Source organism: Sorex araneus, chromosome 4, assembly GCF_027595985.1.
Source record: "Sorex araneus isolate mSorAra2 chromosome 4, mSorAra2.pri, whole genome shotgun sequence".
Taxonomy (NCBI): Eukaryota; Metazoa; Chordata; class Mammalia; order Eulipotyphla; family Soricidae; genus Sorex; species Sorex araneus.
Window position 1 is genome coordinate 46,236,383 of NC_073305.1, and position 18,816 is coordinate 46,255,198.

Genomic DNA, 18,816 nt, shown 5'->3' on the forward strand with positions numbered 1-18,816 from the left:
GGGGATACACCTAGCAGTGCTCAGGGCTCAATCCTAACTCTGTGCTCAGGTATCACTCTTGACAGGGCTTTGATATATAGGGTTCTAGGGATCAAACCCAGGTCAGCCACATGCTAGGCAAGTGCCATACCTGCTGTACTATCTCTCTGATCCTCTCTTTAGTTTTTTAAGAATTAAATTTATGAGAAGGGGGTGTGGAGCAGTAGTACAGCAAGTTGACTGCTTGCCTTGTATGCATCTGACCTAGATTTGATCCCCAGCATCCCACATGGTCCCCTGGTACTGCCAGGTGAGATCTCTGAGCCCAGAGCCAGGACTAAGCCCTGAGCACCACCAGTTATGGTCCAAAACCAAAACCAAAACAAATAAAAAATGAATTAAATTTAGAGTCTAGAGATAGCTCAATGCCTTTGTATATGAGAAGCCCTGATTTCAATCCTCAGCACTGCATGGTCTCCCAAGCATCACCTGGAGTGACCCCCGAGCAACCTGATGGCAGGATCCCGAGTTCTGGTTACAGCCCATAACACAAAACAAACAACAACAAAACAAAAAAAAATTGAAAAATGAAAAGTCAGAAATAAAATAAAAGTTTTAAAATATTAGAAATCTTTGCCTTGGGCCAGAGCGATAGCACAGTGGGTAGGGCGTTTGCCTTGCACGCAGCCGACCCGGGTTCGATCCCCGGCATCCCATATGGTCCCCCAAGCACTGCCAGGAGCAATTCCTGAGTGCAGAGCCAGGAGTAACCCCTGAGCATCGCTGGGTGTGACCCCCCCCAAAATAAAAAGCAAAAAAAAAAAAAAGAAATATTTGCCTTGCACGTGGCCAACCCGGCTTCAATCCCCGAAATCCCATATGGTTCCCCCAAGCACTGCCAGGAGCAATTCCTGAGTGCAGAGCCAGGAGTAATCCCTGAGCATTGCTGGGTGTGACAAAAAAAAAAAAAAAAAAAAAGAAAATATTAGGGGCTGTAATGATAGCACAGCGGGTAGGGCATTTGCCTTGCACGTGGCTGACCTGGGTTCAATTCCCAGCATCCCATATGGTCCCCTGAGCACCACCAGGGGTAATTTGTGAATGCAGAGCCAGGAGTGACCCCTGTGCATCGCCGAGTGTGACCCCCCAAAAAATATTAGAAATCTTTTGAAAACAATTTCTCCCCTTGAACCGGAGTGATAGTACAACGGGTAGGGCATTTGCCTTGCACACGACTGACCTGGGTTCGATCCCCAGCATTCCAGATGGTCCCCCCTGGCAGGGGTTGGGAACCATTTGGGGTGCCATTTAATCAAATACATACTAGCCTCTTGCAAGGAAAATGCCCTACCTGCCATACTATCTCTTTGGCCCTGACCCCCCTCTTTTTTTCTCTAGTAATGATCAAATCACCTCTGTGGTGTCAGTAACCACACTTAGGACTTTACCCTTGCCCTGGACACTTTCTTAGTCACTGTGCCATCATCTTCCAGGTAGTTTCTCCATGGGGATCCCTAACAGCAGAGTTGTCAGAATTGCCTGTGTGGTACTTTGTTTTATTAGATGAATTTATTTGACACAATAAATTAGGCAAATAAAAATCTACGCAACTGCATAAAAGAATCACATTTTTTTTTGGCTTTTTGGGTCACACCCAGCGATGCTCAGGAGTATTACTTCTGGCTCTGCACTCAGAAATTACTCTTGGTGGTGCTCAGAGGACTATATGGGATGCCAGGGATTGAACCTGGGTTGGCCGTGTGCAAGGCAAACACCCTACCTGCTGTCCTATCACTCGGGCCCTCAACAACCAAGTAGATAATTTCCCTTGCATGTGGCTAACCTGGGTTTGGTCCCTGGCACCTCATATGATCCCCCAAGTTACCACAGTGATCTCTGACCACAGAGCCAGGAGTAAGCCCTGAGCACTGCCAGGGGTAGCCTGCTTCCCTACTGCCCCCCCCAAAAAGTCATATTCTCATACTATTGAACGCACACAGGGTCAAAATAATGAATTGTGGGACTAGAGAGATAGTACAGCAGGTAGGGTGCTTGCCTAGAACATGGCCAACCCAAATTGGATCTCAGACATACCATATGGTCCCCAGAGCACTGCCAGGAGTGAGGAGTGATCTCTGAGTTCAGAGCAAAGAGTAAGCCTAGAGCTCTATGGGTGTGCACCTCCCCTAAAAAATTGTGGAATAGACTCTAGAAATTAATATATTAAAATATTCATGCTTCTAATTCCACTGAATCCAGTACTAAGCATGCTTCTTCAAATTTAAAAAAAAAAAATTTTTTTTTTTTTTAATCACAAAGCATGCTTCTTTCTGTTCCATGATTTTTTCTGCTGGTCTGTTTAACGCTCCAATATGAGCCTCTAGTCTGTGCTGGTGGTCCAAGGACCAGGAACTCAGCCTGTTGTTCAGTGATTTAATTTTTACCATTTTCAGCTTTCATCTTTTCAGCCTCTTCTTGGCTTCTTTTTCACACATCACTTTTTTGTGACCAGTCACTTCACAGGCTATTTTTGATCTTGATCAGCCTCAGGGGAGGATCAGACACGGTCCTGAGAGCAGCTCTGGAAGGAGGGGTGGGGAGCTGGCTATCTGTGGAGTCATTGTGTGGGACCCCACCCGAGGATCACAAACAGCTGGGCTGTTCTGATCACCACAAGGCATGCTGGGCACCAGGGTTTGGCCTTGCTGCTTGCCTGGGAAGTGCTTTAAGACACTGTCATCTTTTGTATCTATATTATAACTATTATTTTAAAAGATTTTTGGCGACACCAGGAAATGCTTAGGGGTTACTCCTGACTCTGCATTCAGGAATCACTCCCAGCTGTGCCCGAAATACCATATGTAGGGTGTCAGGAATGGAACCCGGATTGACCGTGTGCAAGGCAAGCTCCCTACCTGCTGTACTATCTTTCTGGCCCCTTATCTAGCTAGGCCTTCTTAACACTAACCCTAAACGGGGCAGGTGTTTTCCGACTTTCTTGTCTCCTTGAATGTAATAGCCAAGACTCGGGGTGGGGGGTGTCGTGGAGAGGCTTCAGGGCGCAGGCTCAGACCGTTTGCCTCGAGGTCGCAGCCCTGACACCGGGCGCTCTGAGCCTGCACGTGGCGCCCAGCAGAGCCGGGGTGTCCCTCGGGGAACGGACGTTAACGGCCCGCTCCCCACTAGAGGGCAGCGTCGCCTCGCTCCGTGCAGAGGCACGGGCTGCACCCTCCCCCGTGCTGTCGCGACGCCCCGCGCTCCGGGAGATTTCGGAGGGGCCCCACCCCTGCACACTTCCAGGGATTGTGGAGGCCGCTCCAGGAGCAGATCCTGAGGCTCGTGTCCCAGGTGGTCCCCCGTTATGGGGTCCTGCCAGTGGGGGGGCGCACGTGGGCACAGCCGGGGTTCCCTAGGTCCCCGACTTCTGTCCTGGGGAGAAAGGGGAAACAGAGGCTAGCGCGGGGAAGTGACTTGTTTGGGTTCACGCAGTGAATCTGGACTCAACCCCACCTCCCAAGGAGTCGGGGAGACCCTGGCCATACCCCTCCAGGGTTCCAGCTACAGCCCCGCCCCCAGCTGGTGGGGAGTGGGCGGTTGGCACCCCCACCCGGCCGGCCCGCCAGGGGCTGGGCCACTTCAGCCCCACCCAGGCCCCATTGGCTGCCGCGCCAGGGGCGGGGCGCAACTGCCAGATGTTGGGGCGGCCGCGGGAGCCGCGGAGAGCCAGCAGCGGCCGCGCCAGGAGCTGGGCCAGGGCGCCGCTGGCCGGCCCGCCCGGCCCTCTAGGCGCCGCGCTCGCAGAAGTCGGAGTCCCGGCGGCCTGGTGGGGGCTCGGCACGGGTATGCACAGCACTCGGCTTGACAGCTTCTTGGGCCAGCTCCGCTGGGAACTGGTGAGGCTTGGGAGCGGGTGTGGCTGGGGAGGACGTGTGTGGGGTGCTCGCTGCCGTCCGGCCACGCCGCACACGGGTTTTGGGTCCGCTCAGAGTGCCAGCCCTGGCGGGATGGGGGCGGGGCGGCGCAGATGGCCCAGCTGGCCCTCCTCGGGTTTCGGACGGTTGGGACTTCGCTGGGCATCAAGTAACAGGCACCCAGCTGGCCGTGCTGCTTGGGGCCCGCCAAGCAAGTTGAAGGGAAAGAAAAGTCTTTGGAAGTGGAGAGGGGGGAGGCGGAGGCTGGGGAGAAGTGAGGGGCTATAGAGGTGTTGGAACGGCTTGTGTCTCCTCACCTAGCAGACACCCTGTCCTCTGAAGGACACGGAGCTTGGGGTAAGCGACGTCCCCAAGAACACGGATGCGTCCCAGGCCCTGGGTTGGACCTACTTCCCCATCCAGGCCCGCAACCCTACCTCCCGCCCTGCTGGCGGGTGCCGACTTGCCCGGCTCTGCGTGCCGCAGCCTGCAGGACTGCCACCAGGTCGGCTGATGGGAGCCACACGAGCTGCGTGTGCCAGCACCCCTATGCAAGCCCGTGCCCACTGCAGGCAGTGCTTCCCCCGCCTGTGGGCCCCTCCAGCCCTTTTAGCCTTGTGTTCTGGACTGCACTGGCCACGCAGGCGGGAGTGACAAGCGCTGCCCTCTCTTCCTCTGCAGTTGTGCGGCCGGGACTCGGGCTCACCTCCCATGCCTGGCCCCCTCCCACCACCTCCCAAACCCAGCGCAGGTGTGCAGCTCCGGCACCGACTCAGGACTTCCGATGCTGCATTGGAAGAGGACTCTGTCTGCTGTGTGGAGGAAGAGGAGGAAGAAGCAGTGGGGACAGGACACAGAAGCATAGCCTTGGGAGGGCCCAGGGAGAATGCCCTGGACTGGGACTCTGGCTTCTCCGAAGTGTCCGGCAGCACATGGAGGGAGGAAGAGCTGCCTGTACCCCAGCACCCGGCCCTCCCAGTGCCCCCAGCACGCCTTCGGAGACAGCGCCTCTCCACCAGTGGCCTCCCCCTGCCCGGCGGGACTCCTGTGGCCAGGGTACCACCAACCCGCCGACCACGGCCCAAGTCCACCCCGGACGCCTGCTTGGAGCACTGGCGGGGGCTGGACTCTGAGGACTGGACTGCAGCGCTGCTAAGCAGAGGGCGTAGCCGGCAGCCCCTGGTGCTGGGGGACAACTGCTTTGCAGACTTGGTACACAACTGGATGGAGCTGCCTGAGGCAGCAGGTGAGGGGGACCCTGAGGGTGGGTCCCGGGCCCGTACTCGCCCCCCGCAGTTCCTTCTTGGCCTCTCTGAGCAGTTGAGGCGCCAGCTGTCCAGGGCACGGCGGGCAGCCATGGCGGGTAAGCGGTTCTCATGCCCACCTCGCCCGGAGCCTGAACTGCCTGCAGATGTCTCACGCTTCGCAGCCCTCATGAGCTGCCGCAGCCGCCAGCCCATCATCTGCAATGATGTTGTCAGCTACCTCTGAACGTTCTCTTCATCTCCCTTCAGTCTGGGACAATAAAAGCCTTTCTCTGCTCAGTCTTGGTTCCATAGCCCTGAGGCTGCAGGAGGCAGCCCCCCTCCCCACCCTCCAAGGCACAGTCTAGGCGCATGAATGGAAATAGTCTTTTCTCACCCTGCAGGGGTCCCTGGGGTGCCCATGTCATGTCACACCCCACCTGCCCACTGCCCAGGAGTCCAGCCTCTCCACTCACGCCTTCCTTCTCTGTTTATTGAGGGCCTCCTGGGCTTGGCATGCAGGACGGGGCGGGGGTGGGGGGGATGGGGGCAGTGCTGCAGTCTGGCCACAGTTGGTAGTGCAGTGGGGGGAAGGTGGTGTCGTCCTCTTCCCCCTCACAGCTCAGCTCCAGTTCCAACACCTGCTGTCCAGGCTTAGGCTCCCAGCCCATCTCCCGCATCACTTCAGTCACACTGGGCCAGAGGGTAGGGGAGACAGGAGTGAGCAGTGGCAGGCAGAGCGCAGAGCATAACCTGGCCTGGGCTAGAGGGTGCTGCTGGGCCAGAAAGCGCCCAAGGCAGGAGCAGGAGCAGGAGCGGCTCAAGACAGGAAACATCTGAAACTATTTTCAGAGAAGCGGGCGGGGAGGGCAGGAGGCAGGAAACTGCAAGTCCCCTGGGAGAGGACTGCGGAAAGGGGAGCTGAAGCAGGGGTGGAGACACTGGTGGGGAGGCTGGCGGGGAGTAGCAGCTGCTGGACACCCCTAGGCAGGCTCTTGGCCCTTGCCCCGCCCCCAGCCCATTTGTTGGCTCCATTTGGTCAAACCACAGGAAGGTGTGAGAGGCCCAAAAGGGGGTGGGAAGGGGGAAGCCAGCTTGTCTCCACCTCCAGGAGCAGCCAGGGATGGCCTCACCTGCGGGACAGGTACTGATCCCTCTTTTCAGGCGGCCATCGTGCTGAGTATACGTAGGCTGTGTCATGCAGTAGCATGCGCACCCTCACCCCGTGACGTTCCTAGAGAGAGGTCAGAGTCAGCTGGGCCAGACTGGGCCAGGCTGGCGGTGGCAGCCAGGAAAGGGACACACCTGGAGATGGGTCAGTAGTGACTCCAGGGTCCTCTCAGGCTGCCCTGCAGACACCTCCACGCGGTCCCAACAGGTCCATTTCCAGTTCTGGAACTGAAGGGGGAGAGAAGGGAGAAGTATGACTCTCCTTCCTCCCTCCCTCCCTCTCTCTCTCTCTCTCTCTCTCTCTCTCTCTCTCTCTCTCCCTTTCTCTCCCCTCTCTCTCTCCCCACCTCTCTCTCACACACATACACGCACAGCTGCCTCGATCCAGTACCAGCAGCTGATGGCCCCTTTCTAGGGGGGAACTGACTCCAGGCAGGAAGCAGAAGCCGGGGGATGGGGGTGGAAGGTGGGATCTGAGCCCAGAATCGTCTCAGTACCCTCCCGCCCATGGGGCCAGCACAGGAAATGGGGCTAGGGGCCCCCCTGCACAGGGAAACAGGCGATCCATCATACAGGCACTGTGTGTGTGTGTGTGTGTGTGTGTGTGTGTGTGTGTTGTGTGTGTAGGGGCGGGGCTTCCTGAGGAAGCTGGAGCAGGGCCCCTGCAGTCTTTGATAAACTTACTGCTCCTCAAACGCAAGGCTGGGAGCCAAGGAGGGGCTCATCCTGTCCCCTTATCCTTGTGTCACCAGGGCCTTGGACCACTCATAGGCACTTGGGGCAAAGGCACGGTGACCACCAGAGGCCTCCTGGCTCCGAGACCCAGTCCACAGAATCGTCTTTCTTGTCCCCTTTCCTTCCCAGTTTCAGGACACTGGGGTTTCTGGTGCCCAGAGCTGAGAGCCGAGGAGTGGCAGGAAGTCAGAGGCCAGGACAGAGGACCTAGCTAGCCCCCAAAACACAGTGGGGTCAAGCTGAGATGAGGCCAGAGAGGTGAGATGGGGGCTCCTCCTCCCTCTCCCTCCACTGCTGACAAAGGCAGCTGTGTGCTTGTTAGAGGCACAACCCTGACAAAGGGGCTCTGTATGCTGCACCCTGAGGGACCCCATGGCTGCACAGCAAAACTCCAGTGTTGGCCCCTGACCTCTCCCCTCTTCCCCCAGAGAGGGCATTCCCCAGGCCCTCTTTCCTGTGCTCCCAGGACATAGTAACCCCTGCGGGGCTGGGGCTCATGGCCAGGGGCACCACAGTTCTGCACTCAGAGACTCATACATGCACATGACCCAGGAACACTACATGTGTCCCTGTGCAACCCCATGAAGCCTGCAGAGCCCTGTGCTACATCTGGCACACAGATGTGGCGGCTCCCGGGCCTCCACTGCTGACCCCCTGCACACATTGATTCTGGCTGCAGCCCCCACTCTATGGGGTTAGTGTTTTCCTCAGCTGGGAGCGGGTGGGCCCATGCCCAAGTTGGAGGCGAGACTGTGTTCCCAGATAGAACCCTAGCTCCCCCCTCCCCCCTCATCAGGGGCACTTCTGGGAAGGAGGGGACTGTGGGGGATGTCTGGCTCCACTAATGAGTTAAAGCTGCAGCTCCCCCAGACCCAGGAGAGTAGAGAGTTGGGGGTGGGGTGGCTGACGGGCGGCTTCCTGTGTCTGACAGGTCCCAGCCTGGCTTCACAGCAGGAAGTGGGCTGGAGGATGTCTCAAGGACTCCCCCAGAGTCTGGGGCCTGGCAAGAGGAGAGCCTCTTTGTATAGGTGCAGAAACCCCAGTATCAAGGACTCACCGTTTGGATGGCTGGGGCAGAGGGTATCTGGCGGTGCAAACTGTTTTCAGCCATGTGTAGGTAGCTGTGGCGAAAGGCATGAAGGGGCCGAGACCCATCTACCACCTTGTACAACTCCAGGCCCAGCAGGCCAGCCACAGCTGCTGTGGTAGTGGCAATGGCTGGGATGATCTGGCCCAAGATTTGCTTGCTCTGCCAAGGATAAGAGATTTGGTCTGGACCTAAGGTGTGTGGCTAAGGGCTGACGCACGCCCCCCCAACCCAGCCACCATCTCCAGGCTGAACCCTAAGCAGCAGGGTTACCTGGGCCTTGTTCGCCGGTTGGATCCCGTAGTTCTGTGCCCTCAAACTGGCTGCTGCCGTCACAAAGTCCACATGGAAATTGCTGTCATCATCCTGGGGGCCCCAAATCCCAGCAGTGTTGGCCCTGCCTCAGCAGGCACCCCTGTGCCTCCTCCCCGCATTTATCAGGCACAAACACTGCAGTTCTGGAGAGCTGAGCTGCTTCTAGACTCCTGCTAGAACTCTGACCAAGGAGCCCCAGCTTCCTTCTTAGCTCTTGACTTTCTGCATCAGTACCCGAGCCCAGCCCTTCCTCCACCCTGACCCGGGCACCCACCTTGTTAAACATCAGGGTCTTCAAGGAAGGGCCCTGACTCCAGTCTTCCCAGGCTCTGCTCCGCTTCCTCCTCGGCTGCACAGTTCCTGGCAGGAGATTGTTGGTACAGCTTGTCTTCACCCTGTGCCTGCTGTCTGTCCTCGGGGTCACTTTCCAGGAGACCCCTCACTGATGCTGCTATCCCCTTCCCACCAGATCCTGCCCTGGTATGTGCCTGTATAAGTTTCCCCTCTAGCTGAGGCCACAAGTTAGCACTCCCCAGGGCCCAGTGTTTGTGTGGGTTTGTTCCCGGGAGGATCTACCAAGGGAACAGTGGAGGGCTCAGAGGAGTCAGAGATGGACCAGAGGGGTCAGAGAGTTAGTACAGCGGGTAGGGTACTTGCCTTTTGCATGCAGCCAACCCAAACTCAATTCCCAGCACCCCATACAGTCCCCTGAGTACTGCCAGGAGTAATCCCTGAACACAGAGCCAGGAGTAATCCCTGAGCACCACTGGGTATGGCCCAAAACCCAAAAAGCAAAAAACCAAACAAACAAAAGTATTGTAGAGGGGGCTGGGGTGATAGCACAGCTGATAGGGTGTTTGTCTTGCACATGGCCAACCCAGGTTCAATTCCCAGCATCAGATATGGTCCCCCCAGCACCTCCAGGAGTAATTCCTGAGTGCAGAGCCAGGAGTAACCCCTGTGAATTGCCGGATAGGACTCAAAAAAGAAAAAAATAAGAAAAAGGAAGTATTGTAGAGATGGGCCTAAACCTAGCCAAGCAGGTGAGAGGGGCTGAGAGGATGCTTGAGGGCTCCCACTCCCAATTTTTTGTCTTGTGGCCCAGGGTAGGGCCAGGCCTTCAGGGGACCAGAGATAATCCAGGGATCTCACCAAGTTCACTGGACACCTGAGCCAGCTCCAGGTCACTAGTGAAGACGGGGGCTTGGTGCTGAGCATCAGGCAGTGGCAATGTCTTCAGCAGATCCTTGAGTGCAGCCTGGTCTGGTGAGCCAGTCAGCTCGTGCATCTGGGCGTATAGGTTGGCCGCTGCCAGCACGAAGAGCAGGTGCATGTCCTGTGGCACAAGCAGGGGCAGAGGTCTGGGAGTGGGGGTGGGGGTCTCTGCCTGCTTCTGCTTTGCTGTGGGCATCCACAATGCCCCACACAGCTTTCTTGGCATCTCACATAGACTGTCCCACCTTCACAGCTCCCATGGGACCCCACTCACTTGGCTGGCATCGAACTTCAAGGGCTGGGGACACTGTTTGGGAGGTGACCAGAAGCGCATTCCATCGGGAGACACCTGGAGAAGTGGAGGCTGTGAGGTTCAGTCCAGTCCCTGGAGCCCTCAGCCTCCTGCGCAGCACTCACTTTATCAGGTGGATAGAATCTCAGCAGCCACTGGATGTCCGAGTGGAAGTGCAGGTGCCAGCAGCCAAGGGCCCACACCACACAGTCCTGCCAGGTCTGCGGTCGCTGCCTCAGTTCTCCCAGCACTTCCTGCAGCTCCTGTGGCTGTGGCCTCTGGGTGTCTGCCCTGGTGAGAGAAGGAAGCTTGAGGTCCCTCAGTCTGCTGCGAGGGGCCCAGGGCTTTCGTCCATCCACACTGAGGTGCTCACGGTTGTTGTTGGTTGATGATCTCAGCAGCTGGATAAAAGAGCTTCTCAAACAGCTCCCGGGCCCACTGTGGGGGAGGGGCAGTCATGAGGGGTCAGGTGGGGCACAGGGGTGCAGCTGAAGACTGAGCCAGGTTAGGGGGTTGTCGGGGCGTCCCTACCACCACGGTATGCTCTGTCCTGCTGGGGAAGTGCTTGACAGTGCACACAGGGTAGCGGCCCCCTTCCGCGGATGCATCTGATCTGGGTCCTGTGTACTGCTCGGTCTTATGTGGCACAAACACCGAAGCACTGCCCCGGGTGCCCAGTGTGCCTGCTTCCAGCAGTGGCTTCAGGTTGTGGTTGCAGCGAGCTGCCATGTAGTGCCCTGGTGAGGAGACAGGGGACAGGGTCAGGAGTGTGCTGGCTCTGCCGTGGGTGTGGGGCTGAGCTCCAGGGCGGTGGGTATACTCACGAGCCTCGAAACTGTCCAGGGCGGCAGCCACACCATCCAGGTCTGAGAAGAAACGGTCCCCGAAGATGTTCTCTGTGGAGGGGTTCAGCGGTCGGGTGTAGGGGGTCACCCGCAAGTCTGGGTTCAGGCGGCGTGCGGCTTCTGCAGCCACCTCTGCCTTTGGCCTCTGAGAAGAGAGCAGGGCAAGGTAGGGTGATTGGAGATGAGAGAATCAGTTGCGGGGAGGAGAGTGAGGGAAGCCCAGACCAGGTGTGGGGAGGGGCCGGTTCTCACAGAAATATCCTGAGATCTGAAGAGAAACTGTCGGCTGAGGTTGGACAGCTCCACGTGGTCTGGGTCGGTGACAGTCACACCCCCGCGGTCCCCCGTGCCCAGGCCCATTAGGGCGAAGCCTTTGAGCAACTCGCAGCCTATGGCACCAGCACCCACCTGCCAGCATGAGCTGTGTCACCAGAGGGTGGGCTTGGCTCTCCCACGGGCACGCCCACCCTCCCTGCAAGCTCACCAGGAGGTAGTGCTGGTGCCTCAGCTTCTCCTGAAAACCGGCCCCAAACACTGCAGTTTGCCCATCGTAGCGGCATCCACTCTAGGGGACAGATAGCAGTCAGGGAGGCTCATTTCCCTGTGCTGGTCCCTCCAGCATGGATGACCTTGGGCTCAGGCTTCCTTCCCTTCTCCCTTGCTTGGTTTCTGAATAAGGATGGCACCCGATTGGGTTCTCACTGGGGCGCAGTCCTCGGGTCTGGGAAAGGCCTCCTCATCTTCTGGAAGGCAATCGAGTGCATCAAAGTACAGCCACTGGTCCAGCGGTTTAAACTTCCTGGTGATTGCCTGAAAGCCAGAACTTCAGGGTTGGTCTCCTGCACCTCCCCACCCCCTTCAGGCTGGGGGCTGCACCCTGGGCCCTCTCTGGCATGCACACTGACCTTTGCACCCTTCCCTGCTCACCCTGCCTGTACATACCTTCAGCACTTCTTGGGCAGTCAGTGCACCCAGCACAGCTGCCATGGGGCTCAGGACACCGGCACTGCTCAGGGCGACTCTCCGCACCAGGCCCTCATCCCAGGGCTCTTGCAGGGGCTCGCCCTGTGGTCCCCTTAGTGGTTCCAGAGTCCGGAGCAGGCCCACCACCTCTTCTGCATCAGTCTGTGTGGGTAGAACTGTGAGCTCGACAGCTCTGGCCTGAGCCCCCACCCTCGTTCCATGCTCTTGGCCACCACGCACCCAGGTCTACAAAGAGCAGCAGAAATCTGTGGGAGTGGTCTTGTGGCCAGACTATGTAGTGGCCCCAAGGGACACTCTCCCAGGAGGCTTCACCAAGCTGGGAGCAGCTTCTAGCTGGGGTGTGAAGAGTGGGGAGGTTTTCACACACCCAACCTCTGGTATATTAGCTCCTTTTCCTGGATGGGGAACTGTCACTGGGAGGACAACTCGAACTGGTCATACGGTCACTGCTGCCTCCCAGCAGGTAAGACCTCCCAGTAAAACAGAGGTTGGGGTGACACCAGGGGCCACTTACAGAATTCCAGGGCTGAGGTGGGTGGCCCCGCTCGTGCTGGAACTGGTGCAGGGCCCGGAAGGTCTGATGCAGGCAGAGTGCACGCTGAGTGTCCTTGGCCACCACCTGGGGCTGCAGCAGGGCCACATCCAAGGGCTTCTGTGGGGTCATTCAATTCAGGGTCAGAGACAGAACAGTATGGGCCCCTCGAGGTGTGCCCGACCCCCCCATCTCAGAGCACCAAACTCACATGGCTCACAGTCTGGGCTCTCTTAACTTCAATGACAAGTCCACCACGTAGGTACTGAGAATAAAAGGATGTGTCCCCGATCTTGAAGGTCCCATCCTCTGGAAGAGATCCAGCCACGTGAGTGTGACCCCTGCATCTGAGCGGCCCCCACACCCCACCTTGGCTGCCATCGCTGCCCCCCAACCTTGCACCATCCCAAGAATGGTGGAGGGAGAAGCTATCGGCAAGGACCCAGCTATGCTCACTGCTGGGGGACCTGGTCACCGAGAGCTGGAGGGGCTCACCCTGTACATGGAGGGGATGGGGGTCACAGCCGTTGAGTTCCACCATGCCCTCAACACCGGAGAAGGTCACCCGGTCTACCTCTTGGAAATGGTGGGAATCATCCTGCAGAGTGAGGATGCCGGGGTTCCCCTGGATAAGAGGGGGTTAGGGCTTAGGGAGGACTTTCCTGGACTCGGGTCACCTGTCTGGAGTCTGAAGTGAATGGCCCACATCTGAGCCCCCACCTGGGAGATGTGCTGGATGGAAGCTTTCAGGGGTTCCTCCTCGGTGGGGTCCTCCACAATAAACTGCTCACCAAAGTCACAGAACAAATGCCTGAGGAGGGAAGTAGGAGTCTTGGATATGGCCCCCCCTATGGATTGGTGTTTGTCCCCCTAGGGGTGATGAAGAGGGACGAGGAGTCCTATTGACAATAGGGAAAGGGAGGCAGGAGCGGTTTGGAAGTCTGAGGGAGTCGCTGGAGCAGGGCCATAGTCGGGGGTGGAGGAAGCAGAAGGTGCAACTGCGACCAGAACCAGGAGAGGCTGCTGGGATGGGGCAGGGAGCTAGGCAGGTCACCTACCCCACGAGGCCCCGGGTATCAGCCACCAGGAAGTAGATTCCATACTTATGGCAGAAGGTGCCCACCTTCAGCTGCTCCTCCAGCCCCGCATTGGTCAGCACCACCACCTGGGGGCAGGGGGCACTGTGGTCAGCAGGGCCACAGCAAGCACCCTGCTGCTGAGGACAGATGGGTTGGGGAGTACCTGGGAGGCCTTCAGCAGGTCCTCAGTGAGGTCCCCTTTGTGGACAGACACCTGCACCTCGCTGTTGAGCTCAGCCACAGACTTCTGACATGCCTCAGCCCTGTTTTTCTGCAAATCCCTCTCTGAAAGGAAAAACTAGGGAGAGAGCCAGGAGGCTAGAGTCCAAAGGTTCTTTGGGGGTCCCATCTCCACCTGGAAGGGGAAGTCCTCACCTGGGCAGCAAGGTCAGTCCAGTGGGTAGGGTGGGGATCGTGCAGTGTAAGGCTGCCCACACCCATCAGGGCCAGGTTTTTGGCCACCTCAGCCCCCAGGCCCTGGAGGCCTGACAGCAGGACCTTGGCTTTCCGGACCCTCTGCATGGCCGGCAACCCCAGCACATACCTGTGGGAAGGAAGAAAGAGACGAGATGGGAGGTGTCCTCCTGGGAGAGAAGGCCCCCCTGCAGGAGCCCCCAGCCCTTTCCTGCTTGAGCCTCACAACTGCCGGGAGTACAGCTGCTCATCCATCTGTGGGCTGGTGTCCTGCCCGTCCATCCTGAGCTGCTGCAGCAGGCACACACAGGGAGTCTGAGGGGTAGTGACACCGGCAGAGGCCAGTGCCCGCCCCCGGCCCCGGAGTTGTCAAGGCTAAGGGGAGTGACAGATGCTGCTTTCAGTTTCCATTCAGGCTCCTTAGTGTGAGGAAAACAAAAGCGAAAGTAAAACTAGAGGCTGCGGGGTCCAGGTCCTGCCAACACCTCCTGTAAATCCCTGACCCGAAGTGAGTCTGGCAGCACAGGTGGGGAAGAAGGAAGGTCAGTGTGTGTTACCCTGGGGAGCAGGGACATGAGTCTAGAAAGCGGGCAGCACAATGGTCTCCCAAGGGCCTCCCCAGCTGCCCTTGACTGAATGGCTGAATGGGCTTCCTGCCCAGCGTGCTGCTGGGTGGGGACTCCCCTGTCTGCAGAAGGTGCCTGCTCTATTGTCCACCTCCCAGAGGCTGAGTCGCCTGAGAGGCTGGGGGAACTAACAGGTTACACCACCCCACCTCCAGGGCCTGGATCACAGGCACAGGGAGGAGACATCTTATTTCTTTTTTAAAATTATTTTTTGATTTTTAAAAACTTTTTTATTGAATCACTGTGAGATAGACCATTGCAAAGCTGTTCATGATTGGATTTCAGTCATACAGTATTCCAACACCCATGCCTCCACTGTGCACATTTCCCAGTACCAGTGTCCCCAGGTTCCTCCCATCACCCCCCTCCCCCGCCCCCCGCCTGCCTCTATGGCAGGAGCTTTTCTTTGCTCTCTGTCTGTCTGTCTCTCTCTCTCCTTTTGGGCATTGTGGTTTGCAATATTGATATTGAAAGGTTATCGAGAATATCTCTTACCTACTTTTAGCCCTCAGATCTTGTCCAGCGTGATCATTCTTATCATAACAGTCTCTTAAAAAAGAAGCCTCCCGCCAACTTTTTAGAGAATGATGACCCCTCCCTGCCCTGGATTGCCAGACCCTGACACATGGCAGCACTCGGCGGCCAGTTAGGGCACTGCACTGGGATGAGTCCAAGGACTCAAGGAGGGTGAGCAGCCAGGCCCATCTGACCTGACAGGGAGGGACAGCCACAAACACAGGTGCATGTTTTATTGAAAGCTTTACCTTTAAGTAATTAAGGATGATTTTTGGAACAATGTATGCCTGAAACTCAATCATGAGTATCTTCAGAAATTTGTAATTCGTGGTGACTCATTTAAAAAAAAAATGAATTCTTTTTATTTATTTGCATATTCCCTCCCCCCTCCCCCTCATTATTGACGTGGTGATGTCCGGAATGCACATGTCCATGGTGACCACTGCACTGACACATTTCCTGACCTTGTCCGTTCATGCATCTTTCTAGGTCAGAACTCGCCAGAATCGCTCTGGGTTGGCGACCCATAGCCGGTGCAGAACAGCAGGAAACTGCTAAAACCACCAGGGACCACAGAGCAGAGCTGACAGGGTCAGACGGTAGAGCTGCCAGAATCATGCTGGGCACATGTGGGACAATGGAGATTTGAACTTGTGAACATATGCTTACAAGACAGGAGTTCTAAGTCCAAACTTCTTTGACTGCACGCTTATGGAGTTGCATAACTGAATGGAATTGTTTGGTTCAAAAGTTTATGAGCATGTAATGACCAGAAATTAATGCAAAATCTACCACATCATGAATCTGAGGTGTTTCTGGTGGTACTTGCCCCTGTTGCACTTCTTGGACAAAAGTGGTCACGAGTGGAAAATTAAAGGCTTTTGTTGTTGTTGTTGTTGTTGGGGCCACACCCAGCAGTGTGTTCATGGTTTACTCCTGGCTTTGCAGGCAGGGATCACTCCTGGCAAGGGCTTGGGGGACTATATGGAGTGCTGGGATTGAACTCCAGATTGGCTTCATGCAAAACAAGCATCCAACCCGCTGTCTGGCCTCTGGCCCTTGAAGAAGTCTTTTTATGCCACTACACTATTCTTCCAGTGTCCCTTTTTTGCATGTGCATTTTTTTATTTTGCATTTTTTGCATTTTTTCTTTTTTAGCATGTTCAGCTCTTCTATCATTTCTTCATTGAACTACTTTACTCTTCTATCAAAGATTAGTTTGTGTGAGACTGGATAGATAATACAGCAGGGGGTAGTGTGCTTGCCTTCCATCATATGGGGTGCAGATGGAATTCCCTGCACCCCAAATCATCCTGAGTCCTGTCAGCAGTGATCCCTAAGTGCAGAGGTAAAAGTAAGCCCTCAGAGCCTTGAGTACTGCCAGTTGTGGCCCCAAAACAAAGTATATACACAAAAAATTTGTGCTGCTCTATTTCTGGTTCTATTCTGTTCTATAGACTTAATAGTTTTGGTTTTCGAGGGCCACACTCAGCTGTGCTCATGGCTTATTCTTTACTCTGTTCTCAGGCATCACTCCTGGTAAGGTTCAGGGGCCCATGTGTGATGGCTGGAATCAAAACTGGGGCTTCCACATGCAAGGAAAGCATGCCAGTCCTTTTTCTAGCTCTTCTGAGCACAGCTGGGAGAAATCACTAAGAACCATCTGGCATGGCACAAAATTTATTTATTTATTTTTGGTTTTTGGGTCACACCCGGCGATGCACAGGGTTACTCCTGGCTCTGCACTCAGGAGTCACCCCTGGCGGTGCTCAGGGGACCATATGGGATGCTGGGAATTGAACCCGGGTCGGCCGCGTGTAAGGCAAACACCCTACCCACTGTGGCTGTGCTATTGCTCCGGCCCCACAAAAATTTTTTTAAAATAAAAGTAATAAATAAAAAGATCTTTTGGGGCTTGGGAGATAGCTCAACTGACAGATAATGGAGCTTTGCATGTGCTGGAACCTAAGTTAGAACCCTGAACCATATGGTTGCTTGAGCATCAGTGGGTATAGCCCTGAAGGCTCCTGAGCACTGCCAGGTTGCTCCTGGTGGACCCCTGCACCACAGGGCCTAGTTAGCACTGCATCCTTGAGCCCTCGCATTGAGCTGTCTGGCCCAGGTGGGAGATAGCTGAAAGCAGTGGAGTGCATGCCTGGCATGCAGAAGTCTGGGCACAACAGTCCCCTGAGCACCGTCAGCCTGCACAGCTGGACTGAGCATCACTGAGCCCCCTAGACCCCATGAGAACTGCTTGAGGGGCTGCCTCCCCAAATACAAAGGTGCCGGACATTATGCTGGTACCCTTTAAATTTAATAAACACTTCAGCAGGTGAACCATTGCTGCAGAGGGCTGAAGCTAAGGCAAACACCTGGCAGACCCATCAAAGTGTTTTAATAAGAAAGATCCCTACTGCCAACCTGGAACCAGGCAGCTACTTTGGGAACTGGAGCTGATATCCGCAACCAGTGGGGCTGAGGAAATAGGGACAGGAGCTACTTCCAGTATAGGCTCTCCTTTCATCCAACAGACTCCTTGTTCCCTGAACAAGTTCCAAGTTTGTTTCTGGGCCACACATGGCAACTTACGGTTGACTCCTGGCTTGTTCTAGTGACCATATGGAGTGCTGGGATTGAACCTGGGTTGGTCATTGTGCAAAGCAAATGCTTTACCGCTGTACATTGCTCAGGTCCAGTTTCCAAGTTTTAAAATAATTGCCAAGAATTGAACCTGGGTTGGCCACTTGCAAGGCAAACACCCTACCCACTGTACTCTCTCTCCAGGCCATGATTACAATCACTCTTAATAATTCCATGTATTTAGGCCTACAATAAATTTAGTATTTGCTAAGCGTCACCATCTATATCTAAAACCTTTGCGTCACTCCAGAAACTGTTTTCCTTTCATTCTAGGTCTAGAAACCTCTAATCTCCTGTCTCAGATTTTGTCCATTGTAGACACTTCATGTAATCACACAGTACTTTTGCCCTCCACTTCCCCTTGTTGTTGGTACCAACCAGGGGTCAGTCACCATGCTTAGTTGTGGCATCTGCTGGGGCTTGCACATCGGGTTGTGTGCTCACTGGGGTTATACATTAGCTGTGCACTTGCACGTGTAGGCAAGGTTGCACTCATGCCAGTTCCGGGGTTCCAGCACGCTGTGGTCATAGTGTCTGCCAAGTCACTGTGGTCCTCACACATGCTCGCCTGGGGTCACATTCCTAGCTTATCTTTAGCTATGATGCCTGCAGTGGCAGTGGGGGCACACACCTGGCTATGTACTATTGTGGTGTGTGTGTACCCCAGACAGCAGAGTTGCCAGGACTACTCATTGCATGTGGGTGGCACTGGGATTGTACTCATGGCCTCGTGTTTGCATGGCAGTACTTTCAGTTACGGAGTCTTTTTTTTTTTTTTCTTTTTGGGTCACTCCTGGCTCATGCACTCAGGAATTGCCCCTGGCGGTGCTCGGGGACCATATGGGATGCTGGGATTCGAACCTGGGTCGGCCACGTGCAGGGCAAATGCCCTACCTGCTGTGCTATTGCTCCAGCCCCTCAGTTACAGAGTCTTTCCCATACTTATTTTGTGTGTTTTTAATGAACTGTCATAAGGTTGGTGGGTTTTTTTGGGGTATTTTAGGCATTTCATTTTATTTCATGTTTAAACTGTCATAAGTTTTTAACTTAGAAAGCTGATTAGAGCACAGGACTATGTGAAACCTCTGGATCTGAGTCTAGGTTGTGCTTTCGAAAGTCATGCCAAAGACTTTCTCACAATTTGTGTTCAAATGTAGACACTCAGAGCTAGGAAAAAGAAATTCTTTATTATTTTCCATATAAACCCTCCCCCACCACACCCTATTCTCTAC

The 18,816-nt window shown here is 55.5% G+C and overlaps 2 protein-coding genes across 3 annotated transcripts; one reads left to right on the forward strand and one right to left on the reverse strand.

Moving 5' to 3' along the window:
* Positions 1-3,701: 3,701 nt before the first annotated feature.
* Positions 3,702-5,414, forward strand: INKA1 (inka box actin regulator 1). 2 transcript variants are annotated; one of them, XM_004615240.2, is made up of 2 exons: positions 3,702-3,872; positions 4,572-5,414. In XM_004615240.2, exons 1-2 carry the CDS (start codon positions 3,822-3,824, stop codon positions 5,379-5,381), a joined length of 861 nt encoding a protein of 286 aa, XP_004615297.1. In that variant the 5' UTR covers positions 3,702-3,821; the 3' UTR covers positions 5,382-5,414. The 2 variants fall into 2 exon arrangements, with proteins under 2 accessions (XP_004615297.1, XP_054992513.1); XM_055136538.1 differs by having other exon boundaries at positions 3,728-3,819.
* Positions 5,415-5,625: 211 nt separating this feature from the next.
* On the reverse strand, positions 5,626-14,117 carry UBA7 (ubiquitin like modifier activating enzyme 7). Its single transcript, XM_055136670.1, has 24 exons — positions 14,029-14,117; positions 13,764-13,932; positions 13,552-13,686; positions 13,368-13,474; positions 13,030-13,120; positions 12,805-12,934; positions 12,521-12,618; positions 12,292-12,429; positions 11,736-11,918; positions 11,496-11,603; positions 11,278-11,358; positions 11,046-11,201; positions 10,773-10,938; positions 10,480-10,685; positions 10,322-10,386; positions 10,074-10,239; positions 9,931-10,005; positions 9,594-9,777; positions 8,716-8,801; positions 8,400-8,492; positions 8,097-8,288; positions 6,440-6,532; positions 6,268-6,368; positions 5,626-5,827 (listed from the first exon to the last, which is right to left on the reverse strand). The coding sequence occupies exons 1-24, from the start codon at positions 14,082-14,084 to the stop codon at positions 5,626-5,628; spliced, it is 3,081 nt and encodes a 1,026-aa protein (XP_054992645.1). The 5' UTR covers positions 14,085-14,117.
* Positions 14,118-18,816: the final 4,699 nt, after the last annotated feature.

Bases quoted from the DNA above. Each gene is read 5' to 3' on its own strand.
- UBA7 (XM_055136670.1), bottom strand. From the start codon at position 14,084: ATGGACGGGCAGGACACCAGCCCACAGATGGATGAGCAGCTGTACTCC. The intron at 13,475-13,551 runs GTACTCCCCAAC...CCCTGCCCCCAG, and splicing joins ACCTGCTGAAGGCCTCCCAG to GTGGTGGTGCTGACCAATGC. The intron at 10,939-11,045 runs GTGAGAACCGGC...CTCTCTTCTCAG, and splicing joins TCAGATCTCAGGATATTTCT to AGGCCAAAGGCAGAGGTGGC.
- INKA1 (XM_004615240.2), top strand. From the start codon at position 3,822: ATGCACAGCACTCGGCTTGACAGCTTCTTGGGCCAGCTCCGCTGGGAA. The intron at 3,873-4,571 runs GTGAGGCTTGGG...CTTCCTCTGCAG, and splicing joins GCCAGCTCCGCTGGGAACTG to TTGTGCGGCCGGGACTCGGG.